Source organism: Eretmochelys imbricata, chromosome 7 (assembly GCF_965152235.1).
Source record: "Eretmochelys imbricata isolate rEreImb1 chromosome 7, rEreImb1.hap1, whole genome shotgun sequence".
Classification (NCBI taxonomy): domain Eukaryota; kingdom Metazoa; phylum Chordata; order Testudines; family Cheloniidae; genus Eretmochelys; species Eretmochelys imbricata.
The window spans coordinates 92,016,152-92,030,196 of record NC_135578.1 but is presented as its reverse complement, the minus strand read 5'-3'; the positions used below and the strand labels follow the sequence as shown (position 1 = coordinate 92,030,196).

At 39.9% G+C, this 14,045-nt stretch overlaps 1 protein-coding gene across 1 annotated transcript in view; it reads left to right on the top strand.

Moving 5' to 3' along the window:
* HTR7 (5-hydroxytryptamine receptor 7) overlaps positions 1 to 10,549 on the top strand; it is a 28,807-nt gene extending 18,258 nt beyond the window's left edge. The window contains exon 2 of the mRNA XM_077822902.1: positions 9,796 to 10,549. Within this exon, the coding sequence (XP_077679028.1) occupies positions 9,796 to 10,549 (754 nt within the window). The remainder of the gene's footprint in view (positions 1 to 9,795) is intronic.
* The last annotated feature ends 3,496 nt before the right edge of the window (positions 10,550 to 14,045 follow it).

Sequence of the window (14,045 nt, the reverse complement as noted above, 5' to 3'; positions counted from 1 at the left end):
GAGGCTTAGGCTCCATTTGCAATCTAGAATAATAAATGAAAATGTTCACCTTGGTACAGGGAATCACAGTTTACAAATATTTAATTTTCCCCAGGCTTCATAATGAAAAATTATCACTTAATATTTTAGTATGAGACTAGTAAAGACTTATACATAAAGTGCACAATATATAACGTCTAAACTGTTATACATGGTGAATAATGTGCTATAACACTTTTTATAGTAAAACTAAGCACTTTCATGACACCTAACATTTAGCAGGAAGAAAAATGAAAGGATTAGGTGAAGTAATGTAATTAGGGTATGGAAGTAGGCCAGCATTGTAGAGTTCGGGATTTTCACAGACTATCACCTAATTCACTACATAACAAAGATTGTTTAACTACAGGGAACATGAAATTAGAAAGTTTTATCTTTACCAATGAGTACAGTACTCTGATTTTGGCTAAAGAACCAACCTTAGTAGCCTGGCATTGCAAAAATTTACCAATATTTAGTCTGAGTTTTTAAAGTCATGCAGTACCTGCAATTTAACCAGCAAAATGGCCCCCCTTCTAGGAAGGAGAGTAGAATTTCATTCTTTACTTCCTTTGGATCCACATTATTCTCTTCCTCTTCCACCATGAGCTGACAGGGTAGTTATGTGGTTTTCTAGGCTACAGCCAGACTGGCCTCAAGATTCAGCCAGTGAGTGTTGCAAAGAAACTTATGAACCAATACTGTAATACTAGAAATCAAGCCAATTCCTTTTCACATCCCATCAGCCTATCTATCCCTCTCCCTCAAACTCATTCTGATTTATGTACATTTGTCAGCACTGAATGTGGTAAAATGCCTGTGTAGTACATGGTACTGCTATTATTGTTAATGAGCCGATGTGGCTAATTGAATGCAAATCAAAGATGCAGTGTGATCCCGTGGTTTGTGCATGGGTACAGAGATTCAAAGATCTAGGTTCATTACCAAGTTCTGCCACTGACTTCATGTGTTAGCTTCAGCAAGTAACACATCTGTGCCTCAGTTTCCTTTTCTGAAAAATAATGGTAAAATAATGCTCACCCACCTTTTGTAAAGCTTTTGGGATCTTTGCATGAAAGGCACAATGTAAGTACACAATACTATAATTTTTTAAATAAGAAGTTTGAAGGCACCAGCATTTAATAAATAAAGGGTGGTCTTATAGGATACAGCAGATGTGGGTTCAGTTCCTGGTTCAGCTACAGATTTCCTGTGTGACATGAGTAAGTCATGTTTGCTCTCTTTCTGCCTCAATTCTTCACCTATAAAATGGGGGTAATACTTCCCTGCTCCCCTCCTTTATCTCTCACATCTACCTAAACATAAGCTCTTTGGGGCATGGAGTTCTCTGTTACTATGTGCATGACCAGCATCTAGTATAACAGGCCTCGGTTTCAATTGTGGCCCTTAGTTGCTACTGTAATAGAAATACTAAATAGATTTCGTGGTCATTTTTACATGATTAGTTATGTGTTGTTTAAGTAGTGGAGCATTACAATTAAATAAAATATATTAATGAAGAGGCAAAAATAGTTGTTCTAGATATCAAATATCGTTCACGTAGTAGGGAGAAAGTTTGTAAATGCTCGACAGACTCTAAGAATCTGTTATGTTTTGTTTTGTCCTAGTCCTGTTCTTGTCTTAATACTGCATGGAATTCAATAGAAAATTAATGATGAATTATTAAGAGATTATGGCAGCTCCACAGATGGGGTGGATGATCCGCAGCAAAAGGTTAAAGACAGCCAAGCCCTTAAATTAGCCTCATTCTTCTAAAATAATTTATTCTGGTTGGTGAACAGTTAGACCAGATTCCACAGCCCCGGGTTAAAAGGCCCAAATATGGTGAGAGAGATATCTAACTCCTGACACATTACAAAAGGGAGCATATCAGGTTTGGTTATTCTTAGAAAAGATTAAAAATAAATAAAGGCGAACATTTATATTAATTTTTTAAAATATAACAAAAGCTTAGGTCTTGGAATTAAACACAATGGCAAGCCAAGCCAAGCCAAACCCTATTCAAGATTTAAGCAGTAACTAAACAAAAGAAAAGGAGTACTTGTGGCACCTTAGAGACTAACCAATTTATTTGAGCATAAGCTTTCGTGAGCTACAGCTCACTTCATTTGGATACAACTAGTGAATGCATCCGATGAAGTGAGCTGTAGCTCACGAAAGCTTATGCTCAAATAAATTGGTTAGTCTCTAAGGTGCCACAAGTACTCCTTTTCCTTTTGCGAATACAGACTAACATAGCTGCTACTCTGAAACCTAAACAAAATAAGTGGATTCCAAGTAGTATTGGTCTTCTGCAGTTTTTCAATTTTTTTCCCATACCCATCCATTCATCTTCATGAAAGCAAAGCTAGGCAATGAAAAACATAAGTTGATTCTGACAGAATGCTGGGAGAACAGGTCAGATTAGTGGCAGTGAGTGACAAGCCAGTGCAATATTTCATACAGGATGATAGATAAATATGAATTAAATGGAATCCCGTGCTTATGAAATACATTGAGACCAATCCTAAGGCACATCGTGTGTGTTGGGGGAATGCTTTCCTGTATATTTGAAAGAGATATGTGTGGCTGGCTGACAATAACACCATGGACAGGATCCCTGAAAATGTCTTGAGAACTCTCAGATATTAGTAATCTGTTATGTATTCAGTTATTCTGTGGCAAAGAAAAAATAGTTAAACAACAAACATTGAGCAACAAATCTGCCTCCTACTTTTCTTCAGGCTATACTATCTTTTTTTTAAGCTGGCAGTAGGTACTGTAGCAAATGTTCATGCATAGCTAAATGGTCATATGAGCTGTTAATGGAGTTGGGCCTGCTTATAACTAGTCTGAATTTGCCTCAGCATATCTTCTGTATGTCCCAGAAGAGACAGTGGGAATAGGTTTCTTGTAGTGGGAGATATCTGATTATTCTACTTCAGTTGTATCTTTCCCTTTGTGGTTATCACTGGCATAGAGGCCATGGTGTCATCTTTATTAACAAAACTTCATTATCTGACCTTGAGGTTCCAAATATAGCAATGACCCCTCCCCTTTTTCTCCAGCATCTCAAAGATAAGTACTAAATCAAATGGGAACAAGCGCAGGAAAGGAGGAAGACTGACTTTGCCTACCCTTGGCAACTGTGCTTGGAGGATGAGTCAGTGGCTTCTGTTACACACATGGAGCTGTCATATGCTTCAAGCACAAATACAGGGACATTCAGAGAGATGTGATGAGAAAGTTCTGCCACATCTGTGACAGATGGGTGTCTACAGGCACTCACTCCTGTACTGCTGTAGATGAAATAGCCTCTGCACCATTTTATGGTTTAAAGGATTCAAAGGTCTCCGTACAACGGTCTCTATCTAGTTTATTATTTGTATTACAGTAGCACCTCGAGACCCCAGTTGAGATCTAGGCCCTGTTGCACTAGTTGCTGAACAAGCACATAGCGAGAGAGACAGTCCTTGGCCCAAAGAACTTGCAATGTAAATAGACAAAAACCAACAAAGGGTGGGAGGGGAAAAAGAGGCACAGAGAAGTAACCTGATTTGCCCAAGTTTACGTACCAGGTCAGGTCCAGAACTCTGCTTTTGGGAGTGCCTATCCAGTGCCCTATCCTCTAGAGCATGCTGCTTTCTCAGTGCATGTTATAGCCCAAAGCACTTGTTATAGCTTTCTGTATAGTCTAACACACTGTAGTAAGTGAGGTGGTTGTGTGATCTGTAGTTAATATGAAAGTACAGTGAATATATTAGCGTTGTTGGATATAGACCAAACATTTTCTGTAGTCATTATAGCGCATCAATAGTGTATCAAAAAAGCCAAAATGTAAAAAAGAATGTCCCCCAGGAGCTGTAACCCACAGTGAAAATAAATATCCTTCACAATACGGTAGATATTATGAAAGAATATTAGGTCACACTGAGCTGGAGTTTTACTAATAGTATTGAGTAAGGTCTCTTTTCTTTGTAAGTACCATATCTATTATTGTTATTCAGTAGAGACCTGATGTTTATTAGTGGGTAAATGTGAAAAGCAGTGACCGAATGTTCAAGTTCACTAGTATATTTGCTGAAAGCAATAACATTTGAAACAGTTTTACTGTCAGCCCCAAGTCTGTCATTTATTTGTAGAAGTAAAACATCCATAAATGGAAGAAACAGTGAATGTTTATAGTATTGTTTAGAATCAGAGTCAGAACATACATTCTTCTGCTGCTGCTGGTATTGTGGCTTGACACTATGCAGTATTTAAATCTCTAGGCCAAGAGTCTAGGGAAAATAACTATCTAGAGCAGCCAGCTTCTACAATTCTGACTATCACTCTTCTCCTCATGGAGGAGCAGGCCTGCTGACAGGGCGGGGCCAAAGAGAGCAATTGCCCAGGGCCCCAGGTGATTTAAAAGGGTCTGGGAGCCCCCGGCCAATGCCGTTGGCAATGCAACGGGGCTAAGGCACGCTTTCTGCCCACCCTCACTCCACTTGAATCCAGATTCCAGAAGTGGCCGATGTTTCTGCGGCCCCTGGGAGGGACGCAGGGGGTCTCCGCGCACTGCCCCCATCCTGAGTGCCAACTCTGCAGCTCCCATTGGCCGGGAACTGCGGCCAAGAGGAGCTGCAGAGGTGGTGGCTGTGGGCAGCAGCACGCGGAGACCCCCAGGACCCCCGCCTAGGAGCTGGTGCCAGAGGGGTGTGCTGGTCACTCTCGGATGCCACCTGAGGTAAATGCTGACCCCCTGACCTCCTCCTGTACCCGTGGCCCAGCCTAGAGCCCGCACCCCAGGCCCAAACTCCCTCCCAGAGCCCAATCCCTCATCCCCTCCCAACCCCCTGCCCTAGCCCAGAGCCCGAACCCAGCACCCAAACTTCTGCCTAGAACCTGACCCCAAACTCCCTCCCAGAACCTGTACTCTGCACCCTAACCCCCAGCCCCAGCCTGGTGAAAGTGAGTGAGGGTCAGGGAGAGCGAGCAACGGAGGGAGGGGGGATGGAGTGAGCAGGGAGCGGGGCCTTGGAGAAGGGGCAGGACATGGGCATGGTCTCAGGAAAGGGGCATGGCAGGGGGCAGGGCAAGGGTCTTTGGGTTTGCGCAATTAGACAGTTGGCATCCCTACTGGGCGGGTATGTAGAAACCCGGGGAGTTTATGCGTGTATGGGGAGCTCATTAACTATTCTGCCCTGGGGCTCGGAATTGCTGTCAGCAGGCCTGTGGAGAAAGTATCTGCCTTTTTTAAAGTCTGGTGCCACATTGTAGGGTCTAGTTCACTACAGATTCTAGTCCCCATCACACTTTTGGGGGCTGTATACATCATAATAAATTACTGTGATTATTTGTTTTCATAGCCACCCTGCAGGGCTGCTATCAATTTCAGCCTGTCTCACTTTCTTATGTACCTCAACAGCCCTTATCGGTTTTGGAAAAGAAAGAGAATACCATTTATTTGATATGTTCCATTGCTAGTCGTGAGAATATATTCCACAGTATGTAAATAGGCCAAATTCAATGTGGGTTTATGCCTGCTGGGACCCGGTGATTAGTGGACTTGCATAGGGTGTTAATTTCAAATGTAAATTGGCCCACTGGGACCAGTAACTAAGATAATGGTATGAGATCAATACCTATGATTTTGTGTTCTTATATATATATATTATATTATTATATATATATTACAACATTGCTTAGTTAGAGGCCGCAGTTTAGGTTGAAACTCCATTGTGCTTGTCACTGTATGTATGCATAACAAGAGACAGATTGTAAGCCCCTTCCCTGAAGAGCTAATTAGACAAGTATGATTAGCCTCATATTTCCAGTTGGAACTTCAAGCTCAGAGATTTGCCCAAGATCACATAGGATGTCTTTGGTAGAGCCAAAAAGTGAACCCCAATCTCCTGAGTCCCAGCCCAGTACCTTAAAGATCATCCTTCCTCTTCCTTGTAGTAAGGAGTCTGAGAAACCAGTAACCAGACAGGAAGTTGGACAATGCAACCTCTTTCATTCCTTGTCAGCAAGGCATCAAGAGGTTACAGACTTCTTGGATGCTGCTTTTGTCCAAACAGTATCTGAAATCAACTGCTTTCTACCAGGAGCACCATTTCAGATTGGGGAGGCACAACTCCTGGTTGGTGAGGGGAGAGGAGCAAGCAACAGGGGGAGGGGTCGCTCTCAGCCCATGGTACGAAACTCGGGGGGAGGTAGGAGGCTGGTGCCCCCTGCCCTCTCTAAATGGTGCCACTGCTTCCTACTCAGTATCTTTTGGAAGGTAATAATTATTCAGGTACTGACTGTATTAAAGAACCTACTTTCTGCTACTCAGTAATTCAGAAATAGTAGACGCAATAGTTCAGAAAGGCATGAGTTTTTGTTACACTATTCTGTAATCTCCAGCATATTATACAGTGACAATGATTCACGTTATTTTAAAGTTGTATCTAAATTTTCAAAGTTAATGGAATTTATGCACCCAGATAAAAGATGTGAAGGTTACTTGATTTATGCCTGTTTAGTTTTTCCAGCCCATTACATTTAACAGAAGTAGATAGGGTAGAAAGGAAACCAGTTTATTTTTATGTAAATTAGTTCATTTTAATTTCTAATAGAATACCTTGTGGAACTCAACTTTACACTGACACCACATTTTACTAATGCATTTTAATTCATATGGATATATTTTTACTTACATTAATTTTTGTGGTTACATTTGGATGCATTAAATTGCAGCACTGGGCATTCCTGAAACCAATCTGTCTAAGCACAAATTTGTCTTTCACTGAAACTTAGTTTAATCCCTCAAGCTATATACCCTTGGCCCCCATCATCATAGCCTTATTATCATGGAAAACAAATTATGAAATAGTTGGAAATATATAGTATTATGCATCCCAGGAACACGTGTCTGCTGCTATTGCTCATGCCCTTCAGTTACAAAGCTCCGTATCCTGTGTTGATTTTTGTAAAGCGATGTCTGACTGATAATATCCTCTAATGTCCTGAATGAACTTTACTGAATTAAGTTAAACCTTGTTGAAGTAGTTTTAATACCTTTGGCATCCATTTATTTAAAATGCAGTTGTGTGTGTTATTGTGGAATTGCATGTGTATACCTTCTTTAAGAGATTAATACATTCTCTGGAAGGTATTAGGAACTCCAAAGGGCTTTTTTTTTTTTTTTAAACAATACCCATGAAGTGGATTTCCTCGGAAAGTGCGTGGGGCCAAGGGGAATGCAAATGACCCTTTTCAAATCCACACTTTTGAAGCAAGGCCCACCCTGGGGAAGAAAAACCCATTGTCTACTAGTGGCCTGCTCCTGGAAACTCCAGATCAAAGACCCCTGAACTGTATAAAGGGTGGACAAAACATATTCTGACCATGCTTGTTCTGAACTGAAACTGTTATGAGCTTGTCATCACAAAGGAAACCCCTTGGGTGGGGCATTGAAGGACTGCTCCTTCCAGAGGCCATGCTAGAGTTGGGCTAATCTCTGGCAAGCTTATTAACATGCATACAGCTTCTTAATATGCTTTCTCTGTAATGGTTTTTAGTTTAAGAATAAAATAGGCCTGCCTAGAAAGAACTGAAGGGAACTTAAAACTGTAGACAATCATTCTGTTAACCATCTCTGAAGAGAAAGCAAGCAGGTATGTTTGGGCAGCCTGTCTCTTCTGGGAATAAGACAGTGAAGGCGAGGAACTGTCCAGCCTGGAAATACCCTCATCAGAACTCCACCCAAGAAAGGCAACAGCTGGAATCCTGAGTGTGGGTGCCACTGCTGGACCACTGAAGGGAAATACAGGTGCAGTTGCCCTGAACTGTGAAACTGTGCATTACAAAAAGAAAAGGAGTACTTGTGGCACCTTAGCGACTAACCAACTTATTTGAGCTACACGAAAGCTTATGCTCAAATACATTGGTTAGTCTCTAAGGTGCCACAAGTACTCCTTTTCTTTTTGCGAATACAGACTAACATGGCTGTTACTCTGAAACCTGTGCATTACAAGTGACTTTTTATTAATGCTCAGTCATGCTAGTAATTTAACTCTTTGCAGGTTAAGTAATACCATTGGCTTCATTGTGAGCGTGAGCTGTTGTACCTCACCCATTTACAGTGCCAACACAAACCTCAAAATGTGTCAGCTAATAAATAGCCATTTTGAAGTTAACCTTGCACCGGTCAGCACTTTCTGTCCCATGACAGTCGAACTCCAGCCCTTTCCAGTATGAACTCTGATTTTCTATATCTTGGAATGCCTTGGGGAACTTTCTGTTCATCACAGTGGCACAATCTCCAGCCAGTGATTTCACAGAATAGAATTCTCCAGGACATCTACAGCTTGTCTCCAGGACTCCAAGACTTAGCAGGAGATAATATTCTAATGCAAAAGGTGTGAGAGAACGAAAACAACAAAAATACTATAGCTTTTACTAGTATCTATGTTACAATATCCGATCACTTATCATGGAGGTGCAATTCCAAACAACCATAATAACCATTCTCAGCCCATTCCTGGCCCAGTCTTCAGAAGTACAGCATGATTTGATTAGAAACTCACTGTAATTGGCCAGTCCAGGCTGTGAAGGATATGGCACAGTTACCAAAATCTACCTTTCACACTCCTGCCATGCCAGTGATGCTTATCGTCAGTGATGTTGCGGAGTGATTGTTGCCACCGGATTCTTACTTAAAGAAGTAGCATTAGCCATAATTTGCTACCTTGCAATAAGGGCACCAGTGTGGCATTTTACAGTAGTCTCACCATCTAAATAGAACTCGAGTCATAAAAATTTCTTAGAATAAAATATTTGTATTCTAAGTTCAACAACTAACATTTAAGAAAGATTTACAGCATGGAAACCTGGCAATAGACTTCATTTTATTCATAAACGCTGTGACAAACCCTATTGTTGCTATAGCACTTATATAATTTGTTTTCTTAGTCTTTTGTAATCCTAAATTTAATAATTTTTATCAGTTATAGCTAGATGCCTTTGTTCCCAAGCATTGTTCAACTGAAAGTTGTAATGTATTTTTATTTTGTTTAATTAATAAACACTTGATGTGAGTGTTGAAGAAATGGCATTTCTTTCTAATTATATAATCATAAAATATATTATAATGTACTGCTGAAATGATCAAATCATGGAATACAATTGCAAAGTCTATGTTGTTTCTCTTGGAAGCACAAAGGTAAGAGTAACACAATGTATCCTATCCAGTTTAGTGGCATGGATCTATACACTTTATTTATAGAATACCTCTTGTAGGATCACTTATATTGCTCTAAGCACAGTTATAAGTCAAAATGTGAAAGAGTAATCACTTCTTTGCGTGAATTGTAGATCATAGAATGTATCAAGGGTTAAATTCCAGAAGTTAGCTCAGTAAAAACCTAACTTTCAGAATCTTTTATAAAAAACTTTTATAAGCAAAAAATGATTTCCGTCTTTACATAATTAGAAAGATTCTACATCTGGGGTGAAATCCTGGCCCACTGAAGTGAATGGGAGTTTTGCCATTGACTTCAGTAGCACCAGGATTTTACCCTAGGAGAATAACTAACTAACTATCTCTACAGGAAAGCAGGTTCTGCCTATCCTAAAGGTGATTAAGTTGACATGAATTAACTACAAGTTTGAAAAAGTGCAGGAGACAGGAATAGAGAATGTAAAATAAAATCTAAAACATTGTTCAATCTCTTTATGGCAGACTACATGAAATAGTTTTACCCATAAATCAATGAACCATGTAGTAACTCTTCCTTATTGTTCTAGGTACCTTGGAATAACAAGACCACTTACATATCCTGTGAGGCAGAATGGAAAATGTATGGCTAAAATGATCCTGTGTGTATGGCTCCTCTCTGCCTCTATCACCATACCACCACTTTTTGGTTGGGCCCAAAATGTGAACGATGAAAAAGTTTGTTTAATCAGTCAAGACTTCGGTTACACAATTTACTCCACTGCAGTTGCGTTTTATATCCCGATGTCAGTGATGCTTTTCATGTACTATCAGATTTACAAGGCTGCTAAGAGGAGTGCTGCTAAACACAAGTTTGCTGGTTTCCCACGGCCAGAAGAAAATGAAGGCATGGTTTCTGTGAATGGAGTTATAAAGCTACACAAGGAATCAGAAGAATGTACAAATTTTTCACGACTCCTTAAACATGATAGGAAAAACATTTCCATCTTCAAGAGAGAACAAAAAGCTGCCACTACCCTGGGAATTATTGTTGGGGCCTTTACTGTGTGCTGGTTGCCATTTTTCATCCTTTCAACTGCCAGACCCTTTATCTGTGGTACAGCATGCAGCTGCATCCCGTTTTGGGTTGAAAGAACATTTCTATGGTTGGGTTATGCAAACTCTCTCATTAACCCCTTTATATATGCCTTCTTCAATCGGGACCTGAGGACAACCTATCGCAATCTACTACAGTGCAGATATAGGAATATCAACCGGAAACTATCAGCTGCAGGGATGCACGAGGCTCTGAAGCTTGCAGAAAAGTCAGAATTTGTGCTGTAAGGTCACTTATCCCTTCTTACAATAATTCAGTTTTATACACATTTGCTTTCTCTTCAGAGTTAAAAGAAAATCAGAGAAACGGCCCCGATAAAATCATTAACTAAGTGCCACAGTTTTTTGCTGTAGTAAGGACTGGGCCCTAGAGTATTTGTGATTTTAGCATAAACCAACCCTTTCCACTTTATACTATTATAAAAGGAAACAATATAAGACAAAATTGGACTGGGGAAATTGTATCATTTGGGATTATTATTATTTATATGTAATAATTATATTCACTTGATTACCTGTGAATGAACCTTAGTGAAGTTTACTATCACTTTTGTCCACCTTCCAATGAAACAGCATTTATGGCTGTGAAAAAATACACATTGATTATATGGGCCAGATCATCTGCTGGTATAATTTGGTGAAGCTTCAATGGTGCTAAGTTGATTTATGCCAGCTGAGTATCTCGCCCCACATCTCTAATTTAACATATGAAACTGGTATATAACCTATTTTAAGACCAGGAAAAGGCAATCTGGCCCTTACCTGACTCTGCTTAATCTAACTCTCCTGATTTTATCAGCTGAGCCCATCTTGTCTAATTTAGACTTAAACTTTCCCAGACTCAAATCTAGGGTTCTGTTGGCCTTATTGCTATTCTTTGCTCAACAATAGTAGTAAATTGTCTGAGTTTATCGCAGTTTTCTACTTTCTAGAGCTCATCTGCTGATTTGTGAACCACTCTTATGTATCAAATATAAAACTTGATACCTAAGAAATCATATTTTGGTCACTACTCATATGATTACCTAATATTTTTTCAAAATTATTAAGTTTTGTAAAAAAATCTCTCTTTTTCAGTAATGCATTCAACCTTGCCTAAAAACTTAGACATTTGTTCCATTTGTTGCCCTGCGCAGCAGCCTCTCTAAGGGCTTGATCCTGCTCTCATCAAAATCAATGGCAAAATTCCAATTGACTTGCATGGAGCAGGATCAAGCCTTTTATCAATAATATACTTTCTGTGGAATAATGACCAGTACTGCACACAATATTCCAGGTAATACTCAACAAGTTACAGTACAGTAATGGTCTCAGGGTGTCAGATGTTTCATTTTGCTTTCTGTCCCTTGCTAAAACACATTAGTATGTAGTTTGCTCTATTTATTAGAGCTGTGTACTTAGGCTATAGATGTTGAGTTTTACCCATGATAACTCCCAGATCCTTTCCTTATCATTGTGTTGGATGACTGTTCCATTTGGCTCCTATTTCTTATCTTGATCTCTTCTTTCAGGTTAACTATTTTAAAGTTGTCTACACTGGTCACCTTTGCCATCCGCTGATCCAGTCACCTAACACTGGAGGATTCCCTTCTTCTCACTGATCTCTTTGTGTTCACATATGAATGAACATTAGAAACCACTTTACCAATTGGTGTTCCTACATTTTGCAAATCTTAAGCTAAAGAAAGGAAAACTTGGGGCTTTTGTAAAAGAAAACTCAGGAATAGCTAATATTGTATCATTGCCAATTAAACCCTTTCTATTATTTCACAGTTTTATAACTCCCAATTTTTTTTTAGAAAAGGATAATTGGATATTTGCTGAGGAGAAAGCATACTCATTACAAAGTAGTCTCCATCACTACAAGTTATAAATAAGGTAATTATCTTATAATGCCAAAGATAATTCTGGCCTAAATTCTGCTCTAACATTCACCACATTAAACTAACTTTAAATGAATTCAGTGGTGTTACTTGAGACATACACCAATGCAGAATTTGTCCCAGTCTTCTTGAATAGAGTTTGTAAAGTCACTGGAAGTGCACAAGCTTGTAGGCAATAGCTGATGTTTATCAGATACATAGAGGGAACATTGTATTCCCTCACTACCTTGTTCATGTGCATGGCTATGCACCCTGCTGGCAGGTTTCATGCACAGTTACATTTGAGCCATTCAAGAGACCTTTATGTGCCAGGAGGCATCTGCTTCCTGCTGGAAGAAGGGGCTTAAGGGCTCCCACTCCACCTGCTGTCTTCTGTCTGAGGTAAGGGGGTCCCAAGGCTCCCCGTCCTCCCATGGAAAGAGTGAAAGTAATGTATGATAGCGGGGGGAGGGGAGGGCGTGTGTGTGTGTGTGTGTGAGAGAGAGAGAGATGTCTCTACAGTGGTGATAAGCATTAGTACAAAACCCTAAAACAGATTATATCTCTCACTCACACACACACTGAAAGTTAAGGGAGGTTATACAGGATGGATAGAGGAAAAGGGAAATGAAAGGGGGCAAGGACCTTACAAGGAACGTAAGTTATAAGAGAAATATATGAGGAAAGACAGCTAGTAAGTGGACAGGAAGGAAAATGAAAAAATATGTGAATGACAAATAAGATGGATAGAAAGGGAAACAGCATAGCCTGGGGGAGAAAATGGGAGCTGAAGAGATTGGACTCCTGGATTTTAAATTTAAGATCTAGTAGTTTTTGTTCTGCACACATACACACAAAATTAGAGGCAACATGGGGACCCCCATGAATCTGAGGGCAGACATATGAACTGATCTAATTTGCATCCCAGGTGAAATGAATGGAGCTGCACAGGTGCTGAGAGCAGAATTTGGCCGAGATTGTCGACATGTTGTATACAAATGGTACTGGGGCTGGTGTTGCCATAAATAAATTTTCATATCTAACATGAAATGAATAATTTTGACATCAGAGGTCACCCATCTGCCCAGACATATGTTTTAAGATTAACACATTTTAAGGCCAATTTTTTTTTTTAACTGGGGAGTGTCTAAAGGTAAGTACCTAAATCGATATTCTGAAGTCAATGGGAGCTGCAAGAGCCTTTAACATCCAGCTTTATGTTTCCACATCTGAGAATTATGGCTTAAATTTTTCAGCAATCTGATCCTCAGGTTTGGGGATTCTCTCTACACACCCATGCTGGATCCGGGAGGTGTTTAGAAAGCTCCTTGTTAATCACAAAGGCTGAAAGACTTCTGAAATACCAAGTAAAAAGGACAGAAGGAGCCCTTTCACCCACATAAGCACTCAATCAGTATCTCTACAGAGAGGTGTGGCCACTTTATCAAGCAGGCCCATGCATCCCATCTCAAAAGGGTTGAGGTCTCTGTTACACCAGATGTATCTGGTGTAACAGAGCAGAATGTGGTCCTTGGCTTTGGAATTTGGCTAAGATCATGGCTAAAACAAAGTTATGCTTCTCCTGAGAATGCTCTCTCACTATCTTGACTGCTTTTAACTAACTAGCTTTGTGAAAAAGCCAAAAGGTGTCTAATCCCAGAGGAAAGGATATCCTTAATTATCTACTTAGATATCTACTTGAGGCAACATATTAGCATAGTTTCGGTTTAGTTAACACTCGAGTTATGTAAATAATGGAAATCGTTATCCACAAATATTTACTTAAATTTGAAAGTGAAAGTGCTTTGTTTGTGCTCACACCACTCTTTTGTGTTTACTTTCTATTACATTCCAGCGAGTGA